At 49.3% G+C, this 27,830-nt stretch overlaps 1 protein-coding gene across 4 annotated transcripts in view; it reads left to right on the forward strand.

Moving 5' to 3' along the window:
• Positions 1-378: 378 nt before the first annotated feature.
• Positions 379-27,830, forward strand: part of LOC144612272 (uncharacterized) — a 35,461-nt gene continuing 8,009 nt past the window's right edge. Inside the window, exons 1-7 of one of the 4 annotated variants that reach the window (XM_078431834.1) lie at positions 379-747; positions 11,852-11,981; positions 14,257-14,290; positions 15,749-15,831; positions 20,775-20,912; positions 23,629-23,745; positions 25,440-25,521. In XM_078431834.1, coding sequence (XP_078287960.1) covers positions 11,863-11,981; positions 14,257-14,290; positions 15,749-15,831; positions 20,775-20,912; positions 23,629-23,745; positions 25,440-25,521 — 573 coding nt within the window. In that variant the 5' untranslated portion in view covers positions 379-747; positions 11,852-11,862. Of the gene's footprint in view, positions 748-6,735; positions 6,840-11,851; positions 11,982-14,256; positions 14,291-15,748; positions 15,832-15,872; positions 15,973-20,774; positions 20,913-23,628; positions 23,746-25,439; positions 25,522-27,830 lie in introns of those variants that run through there. The other 3 variants (XM_078431836.1, XM_078431835.1, XM_078431837.1) reach the window with 3 other exon arrangements.

Consider the following 27,830-nt stretch of genomic DNA (forward strand, 5'->3'; position numbering starts at 1 on the left):
ATATACAAAGATGTGCAGTGAAATGAAAGTGGACTGAGCAACTAGACCTCCTCAACTTGGGTCAAACAGGCCCACTTCAAAATTTAATCACCGCTCTACTCACACTCCGACCTGAAGAGATAATCACTGATGAGGTGTTTGCTCAGTAGTAGTCAACCAGAGCCGGTTGAAGATGATGGAGGGGTTTGCGCGCCAGGACTAGGCCGCGCGGCGCTAATTTAGTGCGCTCTCAACCACTCTTAATGCCGTCGACCCGTCGACCCGCCCTCTCCGGGTGAGTGACGCGGCCGCCGTCCAATGAGGGGCGGGCACAGTGAGCGGGCTCATCCCCCCGTCCAATGGGGAGCCTCCATAACGTCCGAAAGGCGGGACCTTCTCGGTTTCAATCAAGTTCGGTTGATCGACGGCGGGGTTTTATTTTCTCCTCATCTCCCCTCACACAACAACAAAAAAAACAAAATAAAAAAAAACAAAAAACGATTGCGCCGCTTACCGCGACCGGCGGCGGAGAGGACCAATGGCGGGCGAGGGGAGAGTTCGAAGAGAATATCGGCCGGTTTTTTTCTGTTTTGAAAAAAAAAAGTGAAGCCCGTTGGTCCCGGGGGCTCGGTGTCGGTGACGCGGCCGGGCTGACGGACGGGCCGGCGGGCGAATGGGAGAGCGGGATCGGCGCTTCCGGCGGGGGACCGGCCAATGGGCGCGGGCTCTGGGGGCGGGACATCGGAGTGGTGGCTGAGTTGTTTTGAGGTACAAATTTCATTTTAATTTTCCGCCTTGGGTGAAGGGTCGTTGTCCGTTTGAAATGCCTTCATTCCGTGCCCGTCGTGGTCGAGGAGGTGGGGAGGGGGTTGTGGCTGATGATGGAGGAGATGAAGGGGAGGGAAGGGGAGGGGAGGGGAGGGGAAGGGGGAAAGGAATGGGCGTCAAGGGGGGGAAGGGGAAGTGCAGTGGTGGTGGTGATGGTGGGAGGAGGAGGGGGGAAAAGTGGGAGGGGTGGTAGGCCGGAGGACGGTAAGAAAGACTGGAGCGACTAGGCTTGTACACACTGGAATTTAGAAGGATGAGAGGAGATCTTACCGAAACGTATAAGATTATTAAGGGGTTGGACACGTTAGAGGCAGGAAACATGTTCCCAATGTTGGAGGAGTCCAGAACCAGGGGCCACAGTTTAAGAATAAGGGGTAGGCCATTTAGAACAGAGATGAGGAAAAACTTTTTCAGTCAGAGTTGTGAATCTGTGGAATTCTCTGCCTCAGAAGGCAGTGGGAGGCCAATTCTCTGAATGCATTCAAGAGAGAGCTGGATAGAGCTCTTAAGGATAGCGGAGTACGGGGAGAAGGCAGGAACTGGGTACTGATTGAGAATGATCAGCCATGATCACATTGAATGGCGGTGCTGGCTCGAAGGGCCGAATGGCCTCCTCCTGCACCTATTGTCAAGTCAAGTTAAGTCAATTTTATTTGTATAGCACATTTTAAAAAAAACAACCCACGTTGACCAAAGTGCTGTACATCTGATTAGGTACTAAGGAAAAAATGAAACATAACACGCAAACATAACAGCACATACAAAACAGTTCACAGCGCCTCCTCAATGAGCCTCAAACGCTAGGGAGTAGAAATAGGTTTTGAGCCTGGACTTAAAGGAGTCGGTGGAGGGGGCAGTTCTGATAGGGAGAAGGATGCTCTATTGTCTATTGTCCTCGTGCGTGTGACGAGAACCGGCTGGAGCCCATGGCCGAGGCCGAAGGAAAATCCGCGGAGTTCCCTGCCTGTAACGGGGAAACATTTGGTCGTCACATCTTCTTGGGGTTGCTTTTACTTGGCGCAAGTGTCGCCCGTCCCCCGCAGCCAAGGTCGTAAGAAAATTGAGACCAGTAGACTCGGAGTTCCCCGTCCATAACGGGGAACAATTTGATCATACGGCGCTCCTGGGGCTGCTTTACTTGGCGCAAGTGTGCGTTGGCACTCTGGAGCGGCGGTGCTGCCTTACAGCGCCAGAGACCCGGGTCTGATCCTGACTACGTGTGCTTGTCTGTACGGCGTTTGTACGTTCTCCCGTGACCTTTGTGGGTTTTCTCCGAGATCTTCGGTTTCCTCCCACACTCCAAAGACGTACAAGCTTGTAGGTTTAATTGGTTTGGTGTAAATGTAAAATTGTCCCTAGTGTGTGTAGGATAGTGTTAACTTGCGGGGATCGCTGGTTGGTGCGGACCCAATGGGCCGAAGGGCCTGTTTCCGCGCTGTATCTCTAAACTAAACTAAAGTGTAGCCCGAAGGTAGACACAAAATGCTGGAGTAACTCAGCGGGTCAGGTAGCATCTCGGGAGGGAAGGAATGGGTGCGGTTTCGGGTCGAGACCCTTCTTCGGACTGATGTCAGAGGAGGGGGGCAGGACAAAGATAGAATGTAGTTGGAGACAGTAAGACTAGTGGGAGAACTGGGAAGGGGGAGGGGATAGAGAGGGAAAGCAGGGGCTACCTGAAGTTAGAGAAGTCATACCGCTGGGGTGTAAACTACCCAAGCAAAATATGAGGTGCTGTTCCTCCAATTTGCGCTGGGACTCACTCTGACCTCTCCTTAGTCAAACCACATGTCAAAAACCTTGGCATGATATTTGACTTTAAGTTTGACAAGCAAGTCAACTCTGGTAAAAGCCAGTTTCTTCCAGCTTCGTACCATAGCTAAAATCAAACCGTTCCTCCAATTTGACGATCTATCATATCATATCATCATATCATATACATACAGCCGGAAACAGGCCTTTTCGGCCCTCCAAGTCCGTGCCGCCCAGTAATCCCCGTACATTAACACTATCCTACACCCACTAGGGACAATTTTTACATTTACCCAGCCAATTAACCTACATACCTGTACGTCTAGAAAAAATCTTCCACGCATTCATTTCCTCCAGTGGACTATTGCAACTTCCTATACACTGGGATCAGCCAATCATCCCTGTCCCACCTGCAATTGGTCCAAAACGCCACAGCAAGACTCCTGACGGGTACCCGTAAAAGGGACCACATCACCCCGATTCTGGCCTCTCTCCACTGGCTGCCAGTACGGTACAGAATTGATTTCAAACTCCTCCTATTTGCATACAAAGCCCTAAACTGGCTCCCCCCCCCCCCCCCCCCCCATATCAAAAATCCTCTAACCCACCACTCAAACTCCAGGTCCCTCAGGTCTGCCGACTTGGGGCTACTGACTATCCCGCGGTCTAGGCTTACGCTCAGGGGTGATCGCGCTTTTGCGGTTGCAGCTCCTGGACTGTGGAACAGCATCCCTCTCCCCATCAGAACTGCCCCCTCCATCGACTCCTTTAAGTCCAGGCTCAAAACCTACTTCTATTCCCTAGCGTTTGAGGCCCTCTGAGGGGGCGCTGTAAACTGTTTATGTCTGTGCTGTTATGTTTGTGTGCTATTGTATGTTCTTTTTTAGTACCTGCACTGATGTACAGCACTTTGGTCAACGTGGGTTGTGTTGAACTGTGCTATACAAATAAAATTGACTTGACTTGACAATGGAGGAGGCCCAGGACAGAAAGGTCAGAGTGGGAATGGGAGGGGGAGTTGAAGTGCTGAGCCACCGGGTGAAATATGAGATGCTGATCCTAAGTATAGCTCTCTCCATAGCCAAGGTCGGAAGAAAATTGGGATCTGTGGACGCAGTGTTCCCTCTCTATTCATGGGGGGGAAAAAGTTTGGTTGCGCGGTGCTCTTGGGGCTGCTGGCCTTGGCGCAAGTGTGCAATGTCCTCCGCTCCTGTGCTTTGAGTGGATAGCCAAGGTGGGAAGAAAGTTGGGTCTGTGGAAGCTGTAGACCCTCTGTGTGACAAGGAAAAATTTGATTGTGCGATGTTCTTAATGCTGCTGAACTTGGCGCCAGTCTGGCCTGTTCCCCATTGCCACGGTCGAAAGGCAATTAGGGTGACTTTATTCACGCAAAGGGTGGTAGATGTATGGAACGAGCTGCCAGAGGATGTTGTTGAGGCAGGTGCTACTGCAACGTTAAAGAAACATTTGGACTGGTTTAGAGGGATATGGGCCAAACGCAGGCAGGTGGAGCTAGTGTAGATGGGACATATTGGTTGGTATGGGGAAAGTTGGGCCAAAGGTCCTGTTTCCAAGCTGTAAGATTCTGTGACTTAAGTGTGGCCTGTTCCCCATAGCCAAGGTCAGAAGAAAACTGGGTCTGTGGAAGCTGCTTTCTTTCTCTTCAATGGGGAAAAAAATTGGTTGTGATGTGTGAGGTGCTCTCGGGGCTGCTGGACTTGGCGCAAATGTGGTCTGCTCTTATGCCTCTGCGATCACCTGGGCCTTCTTCCAGTTCATCTGGGGGGTCAAAGATGGACTGGGTCCGATGGGTCACGACGCACAAGTTGGCAAAAGCACGTCCAACATTGCCCTCATCCTGATGGCCACCTTTGTGTGTGGCTGCATCGAGCTGTGTGCATGCAGCGCCAAAGCACGTGGGCACCAAGTGTCACTACCCTCTGAAAGACGCTCTTTGGTCTCCCAGCAGAGCGTTATTCCCCGTCGGGAATGTTGCCGACTGGCCCGCTCCAGACTGCAGGAGTGCGTGCTGAGGGATGCGCTGAAGCTCGGTGCAGCCAACACCAAGGCTCTGTGGGGGAGGACAGGGTGTGGTGGAGACGCCCCTCAAACAAGGGTCGGGGTATCACCCAGGGGTGCAAATGAGTGGCAGGGGTCTCTGGTGCAAGGATAATTTTGTGAACACCACCAAATATAATGCTCATGAATGTATGTATAGCCGCTGAGAATGCCAGAAGTTTTTGCAGTGTTCTTTGTATATATTGTACTCTGAATAAAGTTTAATTTTGGGGTGTAGGGGAGAAACAATAGGAAGATAGCGGAGTGACACACTCCTCTATGACATCAACTCCCATCTCCAATGCTCTGACCATTCCCGCAACCACCTCAGCTTCAGCGCTGCTTTGCTTCCTTTAGTTTTGTTTAGAGATGCAGTGCGGAAACAGGCCCCTCGGCCCAGCGAGTCTCCACCAACCAATGATCCCCGTACTATCCTACACACACACACACACACATGAGGGACAATTAAAATTTTTACCAAGACGAATTAACCTACAAACCCGCACGTCTTTGGAGTGTGGGAGAAAATCGAAGATCTTGGAGAAAACCCACGCAGGTCACGGGGAGAACGTACAAGCTCCGTACAGACAGCGCCCGTAGTCGGGATTGAACCCGGGTCTCTGGCGCTTACAGCGCTGTAAGGCAGCAACTCTACTGCTGAGCCACTGGCAATGTGCTAAAGGCTATGGAGCTGGACAGAATGTTAGGTAGACGTAAGAGACTACATGCTGGAATCTTGACTGAAGTAAAGTGCTGGAGTAAAGTGTAGGAAGGAACTGCAGATGCCGCTATAAACCGAAGATAGACACAAAAACCTGGAGTAACTAAGCGGGACAGGCAGCATCTCTGGAGAACATGGATGCTGCCCGTCCTGCTGAGTTACTCCAGCTTTTTGTATCTATCTGCTGGAGTAACTTGTTGGGCCTGGCAGCAGAAAATGGACTGCTAACAGTTAGGTAGAAAGAAGGTGCTGCAGATGCCTATTATAAGAAAGAACACAAAGTGCTGGTATCACAAAATGCTGGAGTAACTCAGCGGGTCAGGCAGCATCTATGGGTGACGTTTCGGGTCGAGACCCTTCTTCAGACTGATGTCAGGCGGGCGGGACAAAGAAAGGATATACGTGTAGGAAGGAACTGCCTACCTCGCCCCTCGACTAGTAGTTGCAACACCTGTCCCTTTACCTCCCCCCGCGACTCCATCCAAGGACCCAAACAGTCTTTCCAGGTGAGGCAGAGGTTCATCTGCACCTCCTCCAACCTCATCTATTGTATCCGCTGCTCCAGGTGTCAACTTCTCTACATCGGCGAAACCAAACGCAGGCTCGGCGATCATTTCGCTCAACACCTTCGCTCAGTTCGCCTTAACCAACCTGATCTCCCGGTGGCTCAGCACTTCAACTCCCCCTCCCACTCCCAGTCTGACCTTTCTGTCCTGGGCCTCCTCCAATGCCATAGTGAGGCCCACCGGAAATTGGAGGAACAGCACCTCATATTTTGCTTGGGCAGCTTACACCCCAGCGGTATTAACATTGACTTCTCTAACTTTAGATAGCTCCTCTGTCCCTCTCTTCCCCTCCCCCTTCCCAGGCCTCCCACTGTCTTGCTGCCTCCACCTATATCCTTTCTTTGTCCCACCCCCCTGACATCAGTCTGAAGGATCTCGACCCGAAACGTCACCCATTCCCTCTCCTGAGATGCTGCCTGGCCTGCTGAGTTACTCCAGCATTTTATGAATAAATACCTTTGATTTGTACCAGCGCCTGCAGTTATTTTCCTACACAAAGTGCTGGAGTAACTTAGCGACTCAGGCATCATCCCTGGGGAATGTTTTGGGTTGGGACTATTTTTCAGGCTGATTCATGGGGGGGGGGGGAGAGTTAACGAGGTGGAGAGAGGAAAGATGGAAGAGAGAAGGGCCAGAACAAAGCCTGCAACTAATAAGTGGATTCATGTGAGGGGAATTTCGATAGGCGACAGTTGGACAAAGCCCAGGGATTATTCAGTCTGAAGAAAGGTCCTGACCTGAAATTTGCAGAGGGCCAATTAACTTACAAAGCTGCACGTCTTTGGGACGTGAGAGGAAACGGAAGCAGCCGGAGGAAACCAGGGTTACAGGGAGAACATGCAAACTCCGCTCGGATAGCACCAGAGGCCAGGATCAAATCCCGCTCTCTGGTGTAAGGCAGCAGCTCTACCAGCAGCACCTATGGGTGCAATGGACAGGTGAGGGTTCGGGTTGAGACCCTTCTTCAGACTGACCCTTCAATCTGTGAAAGGGACACGACCTGAAAGGCCAACCTGTCTAATATCACTGTTTTCTTTATTCAGAGGGCGGTGATTCCCTGGCGTTCACTGCCACAGACAGCTGTGGAGGCCAAGTGATTGAGCATTTTTAAGTTAGACTAGACCAAGTGGACCTGTTGTGCCCAAACCTCTCCTCCATTGGTGCAGCACCCTCTCCTCCCCCATTCCCCCCCTCCCCTCCTCCCCCACTCCCTCCTCCTCCCTCCCTCCCTCACCCCCCTCCCCCTCCGTCCACGCCCCCCTCCGACCCACCACCTCCCCCTTCCCCTCCGCCCCACTCCATCCCCCTCAACCACTCTTATCCCCCTTCTTTCCCCCCTCCCTCCACCCCTCTCCGTCCCCCTTCCCTTCCCCACCCCACTTCATCCCCCTCAACCCCCCTTATCCCCCCCTCCCTCCTCCCCCCTCCAGATACCTGTGTAGAAAGGAACTTCATATGCTGGCTTGAAACGAGGAAAGACACACAGATGAGGAGGAATTTCTTGAGTCAGAGGGTGGTGAATCTGTGGAACTCATTGCCACAGAAGGCGGTGGAGGCCAAGTCGTTGGGTATTTTTAAGGTGGAGTTTGACAGATTCTTGATTAGTGCGGGTGTCAAGGGTTATGGGCCGAAGGCAGGAGAATGGGTTTGAGAGGGAAAGATAGATCAGCCATGATTGAATTGCGGAATAGACTCGATGGGCCGAATACCCTACTTCTGCTCCAATGACTTATGAACCCCAGATCTGTTGAGTTCCTCCAGCATAGAATCTTAGGTGGGGTGTATACTCCAACCTGATTTTGATGCCCCCTTTCTTTGACTGTGGTATCATTGGTATTGAATTGTTGTATTGTGCCCCCCCCCCCCCCAATAGTCTCTCTAATCAAGCTGTCTCTGGAAGACCCTGGAAAGTGTAAATTCTTTGTAGGTTTGTAGGTTAATTGGCTGGGCAAATGTAAAAATTGTCCCTAGTGGGTGTAGGATAGTGTTAATGTGCAGGGATCGCTGGGCAGCGCGGACCCGGTGGGCCGAAGGGCCTGTTTCTGCGCTGTATCTCTAAATCTAAAAAATCTAAAAATCTCAGTAACTACCTCTCGGTTGAGATGGAAGTGAATGATGAAGATAGACACAAAATGCTGGAGTAACTCAGCGGGAGGGGCAGCATCTCTGGAGAGAAGGAATGGGTGACGCTTCAGGTCGAGACCCTCATTAAGACTTCAGAAGGAACTATGAAATTCTGCATTGCCTTCATTGTACCAGTGCTGCCTTACTTTAGTACTTCACTTTTGAGATTAAAGCATGGAAACAGGCCCTTCGGCCCACCGAGTCCGTGCAAACCAGTGATCAACCCGTGCACTAGCACTACCCTTCACACTCAGGACAGTTTACAATTTTACCGAAGCCAATTGACCTACAAACTCGCAGGTGGACACAAAATGCTGGAGTAACTCAGCGGGTCAGGCAGCATCTCTGGAGAGAAGGAATGGGAGACGTTTCGGATCGAGACCCTTCTTCAGACTGAGAGTCTGAGAGGAGAGGGAGGTACTGATATAAGGAAGTGTCAGGCGTGAAAAACGAGACATCAAAGGGGATGCAGCTCAAGGTGACATCGAAGCATACAGAGTTAAAATTTAATCGGGGGCAGTCAGACTGGTCACAGAACTAGAAAGGGGGAGGGATGGAGAGAGTGGGAAAGCAAGTTAGAGAAGTCAATGTTCATACCGCTGGGGTGTAAGCTGCCCAAGCGAAATATGAGGTGTTGTCCCTCCAATTTGCGCTGGGCCTCACTCTGACAGTGGGGGAGGCCCAGGACTAAAAGGTCAGTGTGGGAGGGGGAGTTAGTGTTTAGAGTACAAATCTGTACGTCTTCGGTGTGTGGGAGGAAACCGGAGCACCCGGAGAAGACCCATGCAGAGACGGGGAATGAACAAACTCGGTACAGACAGCATCCGCAGTCAGGATCAAACCCGGGTCTCCGGCGCTGTGAGGCAGCAACTCTCGGTTTGCGTTGCTGTGTTTCCCTGATTGTTAAAAGACTTTTACTAAAAGGCAGCCAATCTCTGATTCTAACCCAAAGGTCAACAACAACAGATTTGATTCCAATGTACCCTGGCATCAAGCCAGGCTGGATCATCTAAGTGATTCTGAAATGTTCTCATCTCATGTTTAGGGGCGGCATGGTATTTGCTGATTTGATATTTCCCTGCGTGAAGCAGTGTGTCATGGTCAGTTATATGTTGTCAAGCTGCTGGAGTAACTCAATGCGTCAGTCTGGAGAACGTGGACAGGTGATGTTTTGGGTCTTCAGATTGACCCAAAACCTCGCTTTTCCATCAGTCTGAAGAATACAATACAATACAATACAATATATCTTTATTGTCATTGTACAGGGGTACAACGAGATTGGGAATGCGCCTCCCATACGATGCAATAAGCTAGTCAGTATTAATTTATACAACCCAGTGAAACAAAATTAGAAACAGATTTAAAACAGTATAAAGTTCAAGTAGATCTGTGCCGGTTCACTGTGCGATGTGACCATCCGGCTCAGCAGGATCGGTTCATAGCAGCTATGGCCCTGGGGATGAAGCTGTTCCTGAGTCTGGAGGTGCGGGCGTAGAAGGCCTTGTAGTGTCTTCCGGATGGTAGAATTTCGAACAGACTGTTGCAGGGGTGTGAGGAGTCTTTGTGGATGCTGGTGGCTTTTTTGAGGCATCGTGTGTTGTAGATGTTCTCCAAGGCTGGTAGCTGTGTTCCGATGGTCCTCTGAGCTCTATGGACTACCCGCTGAAGAGCTTTCCTCTCTGCCTCCGTGCAGCTGAGGTACCACACAGGGATGCCATGTGTTAGGATGCTCTCTGTGGTTCAGCGGTAGAAGGTCGTCAGCAGCTGTTGGGGCAGACCAGACTTTTTCCAGTGTTCTCAGGTAGAACAGTCGTTGCTGCGCCTTCTTGACCAGCGCAGCGGTGTTAGAGGACCATGTTAGGTCCTCCGAAATGTGAGTGCCCAGAAACCTGAAGCTGGACACTCTTGAAGCTGGGTTGCGACCTGAATCGTCACCCATTCCTTCTCTCCCGAGATGCTGCCTGACCCGCTGAGTTACTCCAGTATTTTGTGACTACCTTCCCTCACCTTTCCATGTTCTCCAGGGATGATGCAAGACCCACTGAGTTACTCCAGCACTTTGTGTCCTTTTGTAAAGGTCCTGCAGTTTCTTAATATCTCGTTTTGGCAGTAACTTAATGTCTCCATATTTAGACAAGATCTAACATGGTCACTTGAGGCAACCTGTGGTGTGAAGGATCATTAACCTCACACCCCTTTTCAATTTAGTTTATCGTCATGTGTACCGAGGTGCGATGAAAAGTTTTTGTTGCGTGCTAACCCAGTCAGCGAAAAGACTATAAATGATTACAATCGAGCCATCCAGAGTGTACAGATGCACGATAACGTGAATAATGTTTAGTGAAGGTATCACAATAATGTTTAATAATGTGAATAATGTTTAGTGAAGGGTGAAGTCCGATCATAGATAGTCCGCGGGTCTCCAATGAGGTAGATAGTCGTTCAGGACTGCTCTCGAGTTGTTCAGGGATGGTTTAGTTGCCTGATAACAGCTGGGAAGAAACTGTCCCTGAATCTGGAGCAGTGTGTTTTCGCTCTTTCATTTGCTGTATGTCCTATCATAGAGTCATACAGTATGGAAACACCGGCCAACAATGTCAATAGACAATAGGTGCAGGAGGAGGCCATTCGGCCCTTCGAGCCAGCACCACCATTCAATGTGATCATGGCTGATCATTCTCAATCAGTACCCCGTTCCTGCCTTCTCCCCATACCCCCTGACTCCGCTATCCTTAAGAGCTCTATCTAGCTCTCTCTTGAATGCATTCAGAGAATCGGCCTCCATTGCCATCTGAGGCAGAGAATTCCACAGATTCACAACTCTCTGACTGAAAAAGTTTTTCCTCATCTCAGTTCTAAATGGCCTACCCCTTATTCTTAAACTGTGGCCCCTTGTTCTGGACTCTCCCAACATTGGGAACATGTTTCCTGCCTCTAACGTGTCCAACCCCTTAATAATCTTATACGTTTCGATAAGATCTCCTCTCATCCTTCTAAATTCCAGTGTGTACAAGCCTAGTCGCTCCAGTCTTTCAACATATGACAGTCCCGCCATTCCGGGAATTAACCTAGTAAACCTACGCTGCACGCCAGCTACACTAGTCCCACCTGCCTGCGTTTGGCCCATATCCCTCCAAACTTTAGTTTAGTTATATAGGCTTTTCGGTCCACCGAGGTTATGTCGACTTGTGACCCCCGCATATTAACACTATCCTACACACACTAGGGACAATTTACATTTATACAAAGCCAATCAACCTACAAACCTGTACATCAATGGAGTGTGGGAGGAAACCCAAGATCTCGGAAAAAACAATGTCCTATCCACGTACCTGTCCAACTGTTTCGTAAACGTTGGGATAGTCCCAGCCTCAACTACCTCCTCTGGCTGCCCATTCCTGACTGCGGGCGCCGTCTGTACGGAGTTTGTACATTCTCCCCGTGACCTGCGGGGGTTTTCTCCGAGATCTTCGGTTTCCTCCCACGCTCCAAAGACGTGCAGGTATGTAGGTTAATTGGCTGGGCAAATGTAAAAATTGTCCCTAGTGGTTGTAGGATAGTGTTAATGTGCAGGGATCGCTGGGCGGCGCGTACCCAATGGGCCGAAGGGCCTGTTTCTGCGCTGTATCTCTAATTCTAAATAAATCTAAATCTAAATTCCATACACCCACCACCCTTGGTGTGAAAAAGTTAGCCCTCAGATTCCTTTTCAATCTTTCCACCTCCATCTTAAACCTGGTCCTCGATTCCCCTACTCTGAGCAAGAGACTCTGTGCATCGACCTGATCTATTCCTCTCGTGATTGTAGAAACTTATTTTCTTCTAGAGACCGATCCCATGGAGGAGGAAGAGGTCCACCTGCAAGAACCAAACCGAGGAAGTCTAAGCCCACCAGAATCGGAGGCTGTGGATACTGAGCCAAGTACTCTGCTGCACAAGTTAAAGAGCGGTATCAAGTAAGAAGCAGTCTGCATCCTATTTAGCACCAGCTCATGTTTAGCATCCAAGATGCTACACGGTGGCACGGTGGCGCAGCGGTAGAGTTTCTGCCTTGCAGCGAATGCAGCGCCGGAGACTCAGGTTCGATCCTGACTACGGGCACCGTCTGTACGGAGTTTGCACGTTCTCCCCGTGACCTGCGTGGGTTTTCTCCGAGATCTTCGGTTTCCTCCCACACTCCAAAGACGTACAGGTTTGTAGGTTAATTGGCTGGGCAAATGTAAAAAATTGTCCCTAGTGTGTGTAGGATAGTGTTAGTGTGCGGGGATCGCTGGGCGGCGCGGTCCCGGTGGGCCGAAGGGCCTGTTTCCGCGCTGTATCTCTAAATCTAAAAATCATATTTATCTATGCCCTCATCCTCGGAAGAGTAACGTAGGAAAATAACTGCAGATGCCTAAGAACCTACGTTACCTGGCGACAACCTACGACATCAGGAGATGTCAAGCTACAATCATTGGCGTCAAACTAACAGTCGCCAAAATTTTTTAAACATTTCAAAATCTAGCGGCAACCAGAAAAACACTACGACTCTTTGGAGACGACTCACGACCACAGAGGCGACTCCGTGTGGCGACAGCCTAGTCACCTGTAGTCGCCTAAAAAATCGCCTATGTGGGACAGGGGGTCTACTCTTTTTTTTTGCAAACCAGCATCTGCAGTTCCTTGTATCTCCATGTTTGTGTGGTTGTGTAGGAAAATAACTGCAGATGCTGGTACAAATCGAAGGTATCACAAAATGCTGGAGTAACTCAGCGGGTCAGGCAGCATCTAGGAGGGAGGGGATGGGTGACGTTTCGGGTCAAGACCCTTCTTCAGACTGAAGAAGGGTCTCGACCCGAAACGTCACCCATTCCCTCCCTCCTAGATGCTGCCTGACCTGCTGAGTTACTCCAGCATTTTGTGATACCTCAGAAGAGTAACGATCAACTTACTCCTACTCTCCGTGTAGGAGTATGCTTTATTACTCCTACCCTGAAGGGGAGAGGGAGAAGCTGATAGGAAGTTGAGCCCTCTGTAAGGATTGGATCCTTGAAGCACTGTTCATGTCCATAAGCGATAGTAGCAGACAAAAGGCCATTCGGCCCATCAAGTCTACTCCGCCGTTCAATTATGGCAGATCTATCCCTCCTGACCCCGTTCTCCTGCCTTCTCCCCATTACCCCTCACACCCATACTAATCAAGAAGCTATCTATCTCTGCCTTAAAAATATCTAGTGTAAGAAAATAACTGCAGATGCTGGTACAAATCGAAGGTATTTATTTCACAAAATGCTGGAGTAACTCAGCGGGACAGGCAGCATCTCAGGAGAGAAGGAACGGGTCGAGACCCTTCTTCTTCTCGACCCGAAACGTCACCCATTCCTTCTCTCCTGAGATGCTGCCTGACCTGCTGAGTTACGCCAGCATTTTGTGAAATAAATACCTTAAAAATATCTATTGACTTGGCCTCCGCAGCCTTCTGTGGCATCTTTGGTCTCTTTGGTTTCCTCCCACATTCCAAAGACGTGGCGGTTTGCAGGTTGATTGGCTTTGTATAGATGTGAATTGTCTCCAGTGTGTGTAGGATAGTGTTAATGTGTGGGGACCGCTGGTGGGCGCGGACTCGGTTGGGCCGAAGGGCCTGTTTCTGCGCTGTATCCCTACACTAAACTAAACCAAACCTCCTGCTGCAAGTAGCTCTTTAGGAGCTCCTGGTTCATATCTCACATAAACTCTCACTCTCACCCACTTGGGATTGGTTCTCAGTGACTCTGACAATCCTCATACAATGCGTGGAAGACCAGGAGGGTCATTGGGCTTATGAGAACCAGGGGCCACACAGTTTAAGAATAAGGGGTAGGCCATTTAGAACGGGAGATGAGGAAAAACTTTTTCACTCAGAGTTGTAAATCTGTGGAATTCTCTGCCTCAGAAGGGAGTGGAGGCCAATTCTCTGAATGCATTCAAGAGAGGGCTAGATAGAGCTGTAAAGGATAGCGGAGTCAGGGGGTATGGGGAGAAGGCAGGAACGGGGTACTGATTGAGAATGATCAGCCATGATCACATTGAATGGTGGTGCTGGCTTGAAGGGCCGAATGGCCTCCTCCTGCACCTATTGTCTATTGTCTATGAACTAAAATCTGGAAATTAGTATATTATAACCTGCTATAGTCTGCTGTAGCCCAGTGCCTCATCTGCATTGCATGATCCAAGATCCCATTTAACACCATTCTTGGCTTCTATTTCTTGCAGCAAAAATGTCCAGATAAAAGTGGAAAATGTTCTGGTAAGTACTTGTTCAATATCCTACCCTATGTCAGTTCAGTTTAGTTTAGTGCAGTTTAGTTTCGTTTAATTCAGTTTTGTTTAATTCAGTTTAGTTCAGTTCAATTTAGTTCAGTTCAGTTTAGTTTATTGTCACGTGTACCAAGGTACGGTGAAAAGCTTATTGTTGCGTGCTATCCAGTCAGCGGAGAGACAGTGCATGATTCCAATCGAGCCGTCCACAGCGTACAGATACACGATAAAGGGAATAACGTTTAATGCAAGGTAAAGTCCGATTAAAGATAGTCAGGTATTTATTCACAAAATGCTAGAGTAACTCAGCAGGTCGGGCAGCATCTCAGGAGAGAAGGAATGGGTGACGTTTCGGGTCGAGACCCTTCTTCAGACTCCAGGGTTGTTGCAGAGTGAGTGGAGGACTGCACGTTCAGGAGGGGAGAGGTTAGAGTTAGTCAGGGGAGTGGAGAATTTGAGGCGGTTAATGTCACGCCAGCAGTTGGAGATGAAAAGTTCTAGTGAGGGTAGTTGGCCAACCGGGAGGGGTCCAAGAGGAAGGGGTCATCACTGAGGGCTCACAAAATGCTGGAGTAACTCAGCAGGTCAGGCAGCATCTCGGGAGATTCACAAAATGCCGGAGTAACTCAGCAGGTCAGGCAGAATCTCAGGAGATTCACAAAATGGCGGAGTAACTCAGCAGGCCAGGCAGCATCTTTGGAGATTCACAAAATGCTGGAGTAACTCAGCAGGTCAGGCAGCATCTCGGGAGATTCACAAAATGCTGGAGTAACTCAGCAGGTCAAGCAGGAGATTCACAAAATGCCGGAGTAACTCAGCAGGTCAGGCAGCATTTTGGGAGATTCACAAACTGCTGGAGTAACTCAGCAGGTCAGGCAGGAGATTCACAAAATGCCGGAGTAACTCAGGTCAGGCAGCATCTCGGGAGATTCACAAAATGCCGGAGTAACTCAGCAGACCTTCGATCTGCACCAGCATCTGCAGTTATTTTCTTACACTAAAGATAGTCTGAGGGTCTCCAGTGAGGTAGATAGTAGCTCAGGATCGCTGTCTAGTTGTTGGTAGGATGATTCAGTTGCCTGATAACAGCCGGGAAGAAACGTCTCAGTTTCTGGCGCTCAGGCGAGCGGCCGGGTAAAGGAGTTAAAGAATATGGAAACAAGGAGTTGATGGCACAGTAGCGCAGTTGGTAGAGCCGCTGCCTCACGGCACCAGAGACCCGGATTCGATCCTGACCCCGGGTGCTGTCTGTGCGGTGTTTGCATTTCCCCCTTGCGGTCGCGTGGTGTTTGATTCATTTCGATGTGTGCGGTGATCGCTGGGCGGCGCGGACCCGGTGGGCCGAAGGGCCTGTTTGATTTGTTTTGATGTGTGCGGTGATCGCTGGGCGGCGCGGACCCGGTGGGCCGAAGGGCCTGTTTGATTCATTTTCTCAATTTGCCTGCAGCAAGAAGTCAAAGGATTTTCGGATTCTGAGAAGCTTTATTTCTACCTTCAACTTCCTTCCGGCCCGAGCCATGGAGAGAAAAGGTACATAGTCGCCGCGTACTTAAAATTTGGACGAGGGAATTGAATGCAGCATCTCCAAGTTTGCGGATGACACGAAGCTGGGGGGCAGTGTTAGCTGCAAGGAGGATGCTAGGAGGCTGCAACGTGACTTGGATAGGTTAGGTGAGTGGGCAAAATGCATGGCAGATGCAGTATAATGTGGATAAATGTGAGGTTATCCACTTTGGTGGCAAGAACAGGAAAGCAGACTATTATCTGAATGGTGGTCGATTAGGAAAAGGGGAGATGCAACGAGACCTGGGTGTCGTGGTACACCAGTCATTGAAAGTGGGCATGCAGGTGCAGCAGGCAGTGAAGAAAGCGAATGGTATGTTAGCATTCATAGCAAGGGGATTTGAGTATAGGAGCAGGGAGGTTCTGCTGCAGTTGTACAGAGCATTGGTGAGACGACACCTGGAGTATTGCGTACAGTTTTGGTCTCCTAATCTGAGGAAAGACATTCTTGCCATGGAGGGAGTACAGAGAAGGTTCACCAGATTGATTCCTGGGATGGCAGGACTTTCATATGAAGAAAGACTGGATAGACTCGGCTTGTACTCGCTGGAATTTAGAAGATTGAGGGGGGATGTTATAGAAACTTACAAAATTCTTAAGGGGTTGGACAGGCTAGATGCAGGAAGATTGTTCCTGATGTTGGGGAAGTCCAGAACAAGGGGTCACAGTTTAAGGATAAGGGGGAAGTCTTTTAGGGCCGAGATGAGAACTTTTTTTTCACACAGAGAGTGGTGAATCTGTGGAATTCTCTGCCACAGAAGGTAGTTGAGGCTGTTCATTGGCTATATTTAAGAGGGAGTTAGATGTGGCCCTTGTGGCTAAAGGGATCAGGGGGTATGGAGAGAAGGCAGGTACAGGATACTGACTTGGATGATCAGCCATGATCATATTGAATGGCGGTGCAGGCTCGAAGGGCCGAATGGCCTACTCCTGCACCTATTTTCTATGTTCTATGTTTCTATGTAAAATGGTCGGAGATAGACACAAAATGCTGGAGTAACTCAGCGGGACAGGCAGCATCTCTCGATAGAAGTGGGTGACGTTTTCGGCCAAAACGTCACCCGCTCCTGTCCAGAGATGCTGCCTGTCCCGCTGAGTTACTCCAGCATTTTGTGTCAATCTTTGGTGTAAACCAGCATTTGCATTTCCTTCCTTATACATGTCTTAAAATGGTGTTGGACTTGCTGCGTTTCCCATGCCAAATTTGAAGGACCATTGCCAGATATTCACATAGTCTCCATTTAACTTGTATGGCCCTTCACACACACATGTTGAAAATCTGATTGCTTAAATGACACCAGTAGTATTAGACAATAGACAATAGGTGCAGGAGGAGGCCATTCGGCCCTTCGAGCCAGCACCACCATTCAATGTGATCATGGCTGATCATTCTCAATCAGTACCCCGTTCCTGCCTTCTCCCCATACCCCCTGACTCCGCTATCCTTAAGAGCTCTATCTAGCTCTCTCTTGAATGCATTCAGAGAATGCCTTCTGAGGCCGTAAATTCCACAGATTTACAACTTTCTGACTGAAAAAGTTTTTCCTCATCTCCATTCTAAATGGCCTACCCCTTATTCTTAAACTGTACCCCCTGGTTCTGGACTCCCCCAACATTGGGAACGTGTTTCCTCCCTCTAACATGTCCAACCCCTTAATAATCTTATATGTTTCGATAAGATCCCCTCTCATCCTTCTAAATTCCAGTGTATACAAGCCTAGCCGCTCCAGTCTTTCAACATACGACAGTCCCGCCATTCCAGGAATTAACCTAGTAAACCTACGCTGCACCCCCTCAATAGCAAGAATATCCTTCCTCAAATTTGGAGACCAAAACTGCACACAGTACTCCAGGTGCGGTTTCACTAGGGCCCTGTACAACTGCAGAAGGACCTCTTTGCTCCTATACTCAACTCCTCCTGTTATGAAGGCCAACATTCCATTGGCTTTCTTCACTGCCTGCTGTACCTGCATGCTTCCTTTCAATGACTGATGCACTAGGACACCCAGATCTCGTTGTACGTCCCCTTTTCCTAACTTGACACCATTCAGATAATAATCTGCCTTCCTATTCTTACCACCAAAGTGGATAACCTCACACTTATCCACATTAAACTGCATCTGCCATGCATCCGCCCACTCACACAACTTGTTCTCCGTCTCCCCTCTCCCATGGGACATGAGGTACAGAACTGTGAAGATTGTGCACACTTCCTGATTCGGGGACAGTTTCTTCCCAGCTGTTATCAGGCTACTGAATTATCGTACACCAACTGGAGAGTGGTCCTGACCTCCCATCTACCGCATTGGAAACCCTTGGATTATCTTTAGTCAGACTTTACTGGACTTTATCTTGCACTTAAACTTTATTCCCTTTATCTTGTATCTGTCCACTGTGGACGGCTTGATTGTAATCATGCATGGTCTCTTCGCTGACTGGATAGCATGCAACAAAACTGACTGTGTGACAAAGTTTCCCCTCAGATTCCTCTGAAATGTTTCCCCTTTCACTATAAACCTACTGTATGTTCTCTGGTTCTTGGTTCCCCATCTCTGGGTAAAAGACTGTGCATCTACCCTGTTGATACCCTCTGCACCACTATAAGATCACCCCTCTTCCTCCTGCACCCCAAGGAATAAAGTTTAATGCTTACAATAGACAATAGGTGCAGGAGTAGGCCATTCGGCCCTTCTAGCTTGCACCACCATTCAATAGACAATAGACAATAGGTGCAGGAGTAGGCCATTCAGCCCTTCGAGCCAGCACCGCCATTCAATGCGATCATGGCTGATCACTCTCAATCAGTACCCCGTTCCTGCCTTCTCCCCATACCCCCTCACTCCGCTATCCTTACGAGCTCTATCCAGCTCTCTCTTGAAAGCATCCAACGAACTGGCCTCCACTGCCTTCTGAGGCAGAGAAATCCACACCTTCACCACTCTCTGACTGAAAAAGTTCTTCCTCATCTCCGTTCTAAATGGCCTACCCCTTATTCTTAAACTGTGGCCCCTTGTTCTGGACTCCCCCAACATTGGGAACATGTTTCCTGCCTCTAATGTGTCCAATCCCCTAATTATCTTATATGTTTCAATAAGATCCCCCCTCATCCTTCTAAATTCCAGTGTATACAAGCCCAATCGCTCCAGCCTTTCAACATACGACAGTCCCACCATTCCGGGAATTAACCTAGTGTGGTCATAATGTGGTCATGGCTGATCATCCACAATCAGTACCCCGTTCCTGCCTTCTCCCCATACCCCCTGACTCCGCTATCCTTAAGAGCTCTACCTAGCTCTCTCTTGACTGCTTACTTTAGAGATGCAGCGCGGAAACAGACCCTTTGGCCCACCGAGTCCGCCCGACCAGCGATCCCCTTAAACACTCGCACTGTCCTACTCACTACTGACAATTCACAATTTGTTATTTTAACCGTAGCCAATTAACCTGCAGACCTGTACATCTTTGGGGTGTGGGAGGAAACCGGAGCACCCGGAGAAAGCCCACTCGGCCACAGGGAGAACATACAAACTCCATACAGGATCGAAACCGGGTCTGTGGTGCGCTAAAGCAGCAACTCTACCGTTGTGCCAGTCCTGTGTTTAATTCTTTTTATCCTTTGCCATGCAATTTTCATATGAGGCATAAAGGACGGTGGCGCAGCAGTAGAGTCGCTGCCTCACAGCACCAGAGACCCGGGCTCGATCCTGGCTACGGGTGCTTGTCTGTACGGAGTTTGTACGCTCTCCACGTGACCTGCGTGGGTTTTCTCCGAGAACTTCGGACTAGTGTAGGATAGTGCTAGTGTGCGGGGGATCGCTGGTCTGTGCGGACAGAAGGTCCTGTTTCCACACTGTATTTCCAAACTAAAACCAAACTCATAGAAACATAGAAAATAGGTGCAGGAGTAGGCCATTCGGCCCTTCGAGCCTGCACCGCCATTCAATACGATCATGGCTGATCATCCAACTCAGTATCCCATACCTGCCTTCTCTCCATACCCCCTGATCCCTTTAGCCGCAAGGGCCACATCTAACTCCCTCTTAAATATAGCCAATGAACTGGCCTCAACTACCTTCTGTGGCAGAGAATTCCACAGATTCACCACTCTCTGTGTGCAAAAAAACTTTCTCATCTCGGTCCTAAAAGACTTCCCCCTTATCCTTAAACTGTGACCCCTTGTTCTGGACTTCCCCAACATCGGGAACAATCTTCCTGCATCTAGCCTGTCCAACCCCTTAAGAAATTTTTATAAGATCCCCCTTCAATCTTCTAAATTCCAGCGAGTACAAGCCGAGTGTATCCAGTCTTTCTTCATATGAAAGTCCTGCCATCCCAGGAATCAATCTGGTGAACCTTCTCTGTACTCCCTCTATGGCAAGAATGTCTTTCCTCAGATTAGGAGACCAAAACTGTACGCAATACTCCAGGTGCGGTCTCACCAATGCCCTGTACAACTGCAGCAGAACCTCCCTGCTCCTATACTCAAATCCCCTCGCTATGAATGCCAACATGGGGGTTGACACAAAATGGTGGAGTAACTCAGCGGGTCAGGCAGCATCTCTCTAGAGAAGGATGGGTGATGTTTCGGGTCAAGACCCTTCTTCAGTCTGAAGAAGGGTCTCGACCCGAAACGTCACCCATTCCTTCTATCTAGAGATGCTGCCTGACCCGCTGAGTTACTCCAGCATTTTGTGTCTACCCCCGTTAGTTTGGTTTTAGTTTAGAGACACAGCGTGGAAACAGGACTTTCGGCCCACAGAGTCTGCACAGACCGATTTAAACCAGCATCTGCAGTTTTCTTTCCTCCCAAACTAAAGGAGGTTTGTGACCCTGTGCAGAGATTTTAAAGAGCGAGAATAACTGTGTCTCTATCCTTTTCTTTCATGGCTGCCATGGCTGCCGCTTGATAGTAGCACCAGCATCAGTGGCAGCGACCAGTACCCCACGAGCACTGCCGACCAAATGCATGCTTGCAACTGGATAAGGAACCATCTGGAGGAGCATCCGGACACCTGTCTGCCAAAGCAACACGTCTACGATGCTTACAAGTAAGTAAATGATGTTTGTAGTTCGTGACAGAAACAGTCCGACAACCGAGTTCCTTTAACCTCTTTATTCTACTCACCCAGGTGGGAGAGAGCCTAGGCACCGGAGCGTTCAGAAACGCTCAGGGAGCTGATGTAGCCTCTCTCTCCGAAAACTCACATTCACACACACTTTATACCCGTAATACATGTGCCAGTACTTTTCCATCGCTGCCTTATACGGCAAGTTTACAATGTCCTATAAATCTTTATGTGTCCTTCGGGACAACCGTGTCCGTCGTGACCTATGTGGCCTCTTCGTTCTTGGGAACAAAGGGCAGTCCATATGGCAAGATGTCCTTCTTAAGCTTTGAAGGCCGGTTGCGGATATCAGAGGATGCGATCAGCCATAAGCCGTGCTACATGCTGACAAACAGGATCCCTCAGCAATATAACCAAGCTGGAACATTTTACACTCCTGCAATAGCACCCACATAGCTGCTTACCCAATGTTAACCCTTACAATGAGGAGCAAAGAGGTCCTTCTGCAGTTGTACAGGGCCCTAGTGAGACCGCACCTGGAGTACTGTGTGCAGTTTTGGTCTCCAAATTTGAGGAAGGATATTCTTGCTATTGAGGGCGTGCAGCGTAGGTTTACTAGGTTAATCCCCGGAATGGCGGGAGTGTCATATGTTGAAAGACTGGAGCAACTAGACTTGTATACACTGGAATTTAGACGGATGAGAGGAGATCTTATCGAAACGTATAAGATTATTAAGGGGTTGGACAAGTTAGAGGCAGGAAACATGTTCCCAATGTTGGGGGAGTCCAGAACCAGGGGCCACAGTTTAAGAATAAGGGGTAGGCCATTTAGAACTGAGATGAGGAAAAACTTTTTCAGTCAGAGAGTTGTGAATCTGTGGAATTCACTGCCTCAGAAGGCAGTGGAGGCCAATTCTCTAAATGCATTCAAGAGAGAGCTAGATAGAGCTCTTAAGGATAGCGGAGTCAGGGGGTATGGGGAGAAGGCAGGAACGGGGTACTGATTGAGAATGATCAGCCATGATCACATTGAATGGCGGTGCTGGCTCGAAGGGCCGAATGGCCTCCTCCTGCATCTATTGTCTATTGTACGGGTACGTAAAAGCCATTTTAACCACCCCCCCGCTCCCAGATGGACACAGAAACAGAGATGTAATGCCGAGGCTCCCTGAGGCGCTGGCCAGGCCACAGTTATGTATGTTTCTTTTTTTTTTCCTAATCAGATGTGCAGCACTTTGGTCAACGTGGGTTGTTTTTAAATGTGCTATACAAATAAAATTGACTTGACTTGACTTGACTTGACATTTGGAGTGCAGGCGCTCCTCAACCTACGATGGGGTTACGTTTCGAGAAACCCATTGGAAACCGAAAATGTCTTAAGGTGAAATGCATTTAAGACACGTGGCCGGAAGCGAGCTGCGGCTCGCCACGGGTCGCGGCCGTTTGCGCCATCGCAAAGTCGAAATAGAAACATAAAAACATAGAAAATAGGTGCAGGAGGAGGCCGTTCGGCCCTTCGAGCCAGCACCGCCGTTCATTGTGATCATGGCTGATCATCCACAATCAGTGACCCATGCCTGCCTTCTCCCCATGTCCCTTGATTCCACTAGCCCCCAGAGCTCTATCTCACTCTCCAGTGATTTGGCCTCCACTGCCCTCAGTGGCAGAGAATTCCACAAATTCGAAATATCGTAAGTCAAAGCATCGTAAGGCGGGGAGCACCTGTACTGTGAGCAAATTTGGGCCCCACATCTGAGGAAGGACGTGCTGGCTCTGGAGAGGGTCCAGAGGAGGTTCACAAGAATGATTTCCAGGAATGAGAGGGTTAGCATAAGATGAGCGTTTAACTCAGCACTGGGCCTGGACTCGCTGGAGTTTAGAAGGTCGAGGGGGGGGAACCTCATTGAAACATACGGAATAATGAAAGGCATCGATAGAGTGGATGTGGAGAGGATGTTTCCACTGGTGGGAAAGTCTCGGACTAGAGGTCATAGCATCAGAATTAAAGGACGTTCTTTTAGGAAGGAGATGAGGAGGAAATTCTTTAGTCAGAGGGTGTTGAATTCCTTGTCACAGAAGGCTGTGGAGGCCACAAGTCAGTGGATATTATTAAAGCAGAGATAGATAAATCCTTGATTAGTGCAGGTGTCAGGGGTTATGGGGAAAAGGCAGGAGAGTTATAAAAGGACTGGACAAGCTAGATGCAGGAAAAATGTTGGGGGAGTCCAGAACCAGGGGCCACAGTCTTAGAATAAAGGGGAGGCCATTTAAAACTGAGGTGAGAAGGAACTTTTTCCCCTAGAATTTGTGGAATTCTCTGCCACAGAGGGCAGTGGGGGCCGATTCACTGGATGGATTTAAGAGAGAGTTAGATAGAGCTCTTGGGGCTGGTGGAATCAAGGGATATGGGGAGAAGGCAGGCACGGGTTACTGATTGTGGATGATCAGCCATGATCACAATGAATGGCAGAGCTGGCTCAAAGGGCCGAATGGCCTCCTCCTGCACATATTTTCTGTTTCTATGTTTCTAATGGGGTTGGTAGGGAGAGATAGATCAGCCATGCTTGAATGGCGAAGTAGTCTTGATGGGCCGAATGGCCTAATTCTGCTCCTATCCTTAATGACTTTATAACACAAAATCTAAGGTGCAGAACCTTGTATTGTAAAAGCAAATCTGATCTTTTGTCTTTGAACGCAGACGTTACTGTGATAACCTGTCCTACCGGCTCCTGAGTGCGGCCAACTTTGGCAAAATCATGCGCGATGTCTTTCCGAACTTCAAGGCTCGACGACTGGGAGGGCGAGGCCAGTCTAAATATCCTTTTCCTTCTCCTTTGTCTTCAAACGCAACACATGTTTTTGTCGTTTCCGTCGTGGGTCGGCCAAGGTACAGTCACCGAGCCACATTAGTGGGTTCGGAGCAACTTGGAGACCTTCACGTGTAAGAAAATAACTGTAGATGCTGGTACAAATCGAAGGTGTTTATTTCACAAAATGCTGGAGTAACTCAGCGGGTTAGGCAGCATCTCAGGAGAGAAGGAATGGGTGACGTTTCGGGTCGAGACCCTTCTTCAGACTGTACATGGATTTGTACATGGATAGGTAGACACAAAATGCTGGAGTAACTCAGCGGGTCAGGCAGCATCTCAGGAGAGTAGGAATGGATGACGTTTCGGGTCGAGACCCTTCAGACTGATGTCAGGGGGGCGGGACAAAGGAAGGATATAGGTGGAGACAAGAAGATAGAGGGAGAACTGGGAAGGGGGAGTGGGGGGAAGAGAGGGACAGAGGAACTATCTAAAGTTGGAGAAGTCGATGTTCATACTGCTGGGCTGCAAGCTGCCCAGGCGAAATCTGAGGTGCTGTTCCTCCAATTTCCGGTGGGCCTCACTATGGCACTGGAGGAGGCCCATGACAGAAAGGTCAGACTGGGAGTGGGAGGGGGAGTTGAAGTGCTCAGCCACCGGGAGATCAGGTTGGTTAAGGCCTTCAGGTGATAGATTTCCTTCCTCACATGTGATAAACGATTCCAGATGGGTTTTCAAGGAATTACTTCAAGCAATTGTTTCTATGTTTCTATGTTTCAATTTAGGGAGAGGTTGAGCAGGCTGGGACTCTATTCCTTGGAGCGCAGGAGGATGAGGGGCGACCTTATCGAGGTGTATAAAATCATGAGAGGAATAGATCAGGTAGACGCACAGAGTCTCTTGCCCAGAGTAGGGGAATCGAGGACCAGAGGACATAGGTTCAAGGTGAAGGAGAAAAGATTGAATAGGAATCTGAGGGGTAACTTTTTCACACAAAGGGTGGTGGGTGTATGGAATGAGCTGCCAGAGGAGGTAGATGCAGCCGGGACTATCCCAATGCTTAAGAAACAATTAGACAGATACTTGGATAGGACAGGTTTGGAGGGATATGGACCAAATATGGCAGGTGGGTCTAGTGTAGCTGGGACATGTTGGCCGGTGTGGGCAAGTTGGGCTGGAGGGCTTGTTTCCACGCTGTATCACTCTATGACTTTTAAATCAGTAGCCCTGGTGTCTGTGTACACATCTGATAATTTAACCACAGTGTTAACATCTATACACTAAAACTCTCGTTTGTTTGTTTGATTGTTCCTGAACTACAGCCAAAACGGTACACGATAGCGCAAATACTTTTGGCCCACCTTACTCACCGTCGTCCCTTTGGTGCTAATGGAAGAAGTTGCATTGAAATCGGTGTTATATTTTTTTAATTATTCACATTTTAAAGTTTAAATCTATCTCCTTGGGAGGGAGGGGGAGAGAGGGAGGGGTGGGAGGATAAGAGGGGTTGAGGGGGATGGAGTAAGGGAAAGGGGTGGGGGAGGAGGGAGGGGGAGGGAGGGAGAGGGGGAGGAGGGGAGGGGGGGAAGGGGAGAGGAGAGGGTGCTGCACCAATGCAGGAGAGGTTTGGGCCCAACGGGTCCACTTGGTCTAGTATTCTACAACTGTGCTCGTCTTGTTTATGTACTTAACTCTTTCCAACATACTGCTACGGCGGGATAAGAAGAAAGACTGTGGTTAGTATGCCTTCTCTTCCGAGCCTGGATTTGAAACTCCCTGATCCAGTAAGTGGGATTGCAAAAGTTTATCCTGTTGGTATTAATCCTAGAGTCATGTTTGGGCAAGATAGGCTGCATCATTGTGTACATTCATAATTAAGTGACCACTTCTTTGTAAAGTTGAGCCCTCTTTAAGCCTAGCCCTGCTAACTCCATGCTCCGTGTGTCTTTGACACGTTATTTCTGAAGGCAAAGAAAGATTAATGGTTAAATGGTGCTTTATTGTCAAATGTGCGATGTGCAAACGCACCGTGAAATCCTTTTCTTAAAGTCCAGTAGAACTTTGCCAGACCATCCCCGATTAGCAATTGTATGGGACTGTCATATGTTGAAAGACTGGAGCGACTAGGCTTGTATACACTGGAATTTAGAAGGATGAGAGGAGATCTTTAGATTTAGATTTAGAGATACAGCGCGGAAACAGGCCCTTCGGCCCACCGAGTCCGCGCCGCCCAGCGATCCCCGCACACTAACACTATCCTACACACACTAGGGACAATTTTTACATTTACCCAGTCAATTAAGCAACAAACCTGTACGTCTTTGGAGTGTGGGAGGAAACCGAATATCTCGGAGAAAACCCACACAGGTCACGGGGAGAACGTACAAACTCCGTACAGTACAGCGCCCGTAGTCAGGATCGAACCTGAGTCTCAGGCGCTGCATTCACTGTAAGGCAGCAACTCTACCGCTGCGCCACCGTGCCGCCCTTATCGAAACGTATAAGATTATTAAGGGGTTGGACACGTTAGAGGCAGGAAACATGTTCCCAATGTTGGGGGCGTCCAGAACAAGGGGCCACAGTTTAAGAATAAGGGGTCGGCCATTTCGAACGGAGATGAGGAAAAACTTTTTCAGTCAGAGAGTTGTGAATCTGTGGAATTCTCTGCCTCAGAAGGCAGTGGAGGCCGATTCTCTGAATGCATTCAAGAGAGAGCTAGATAGAGCTCTTAAGGATAGCGGAGTCAGGGGGTATGGGGAGAAGGCAGGAACGGGGTACTGATTGTGGATGATCAGCCATGATCACATTGAATGGCGGTGCTGGCTCGAAGGGCCGAATGGCCTCCTCCTGCATCTATTGTCTATTGTACAGAAGTGGTCTACCGAGCAACCGGTCACAAGTTCACAGGTTATAAGAGTAGAATTAGGCCATTCGGTCCTTCGAGTCCACTCCGCCATTCAATCACGGCTGATCTATCTCTCCCTCCTAACCTCATTCTCCTGCCTTCTCCCCATAACCTCTGACACCCGCACTAATCAAGAATCTATCTATTTCTGCCCTACAAATATCCACTGGCTTGGCCTCCACAGCCGTCTGTGGCAAAGAATTCCACAGATTCACCACCCTCTGACATCCTCTCCACATCCTCTCCACATCCACTCTATTCAAGCCTTTCGCTATTTTGTCTATCGGCCTTGATGGGCCAAATGGGCCTAATTCTATCACTTCTGACCTTCTGTCCCAGCTTACCTCTCCTCATTCCTTGCCCATCGTGTCCGTCGTCATTGCCATGCGTATGATTTTTCTTTGCAGCCTTGACTGCTTTAGTTCAGTGGGCAGCACTTGCACCTCACGGTGCAGAAGTAGACCTCAAATCCCCGCTCTAAACACGAGAGCACAATATCCAGAGCGATACTTTAGTTTAGGTTAGTGATACAGCGCGGAAACAGGCCCTTCGGCCCACCGGGTCCGCGCCGACCAGCGATCCCCGCACACTAACACTACCCTGCACGCACTAGGGACAATTTTAACATTTATACCAAAGCCAGTTAACCTACAAACCCGCACGCCTTTGGAGTGTGGGAGGAAACCGAAGATCTCGGAGAAACTCCACGCGGGTCACGGGGAGAACGTACAAACTCCGTAGTCGGGATCGCACCTGGTCTCAGGCACAGATTCACCACCCTCTGACGAAATAAATTTCTCCTCATCTCAATTCCTAAAAGAAGGGCCCTTTACTTCGGAGGCTACCCGCTGCACCGCCTGAAAGCCGTGTTGTCGGAGCGCTGCATCGCTGAGAGTCTTTCACTGTCAGAGAGTCCAAACGGGACCGGAGAGATTGATGGAGAGAGAGAGAGAGAGAGAGAGAGAGAGAGAGAGAGAGAGGGGGAGAGGGAGAGGGGGAGAGGGAGAGGGAGAGGGGGGACAAAACGTATCTCGAGCGGGGCTGGAGAGATGCTCGTCAACAGCAAGATGGTGCAGGGAGGGAGACGGTGTGCGATGGAATGAGGTAGATGGAGACACAATACAAAAGGAAGTATGGCAGAGAGGGGGAGACGGAGGACACACAGTGAGAAGTGGACAGTGAACCACA

The sequence above is a fragment of the Rhinoraja longicauda genome, chromosome 44 (genome assembly GCF_053455715.1).
Source record: "Rhinoraja longicauda isolate Sanriku21f chromosome 44, sRhiLon1.1, whole genome shotgun sequence".
NCBI lineage: Eukaryota > Metazoa > Chordata > Chondrichthyes > Rajiformes > Arhynchobatidae > Rhinoraja > Rhinoraja longicauda.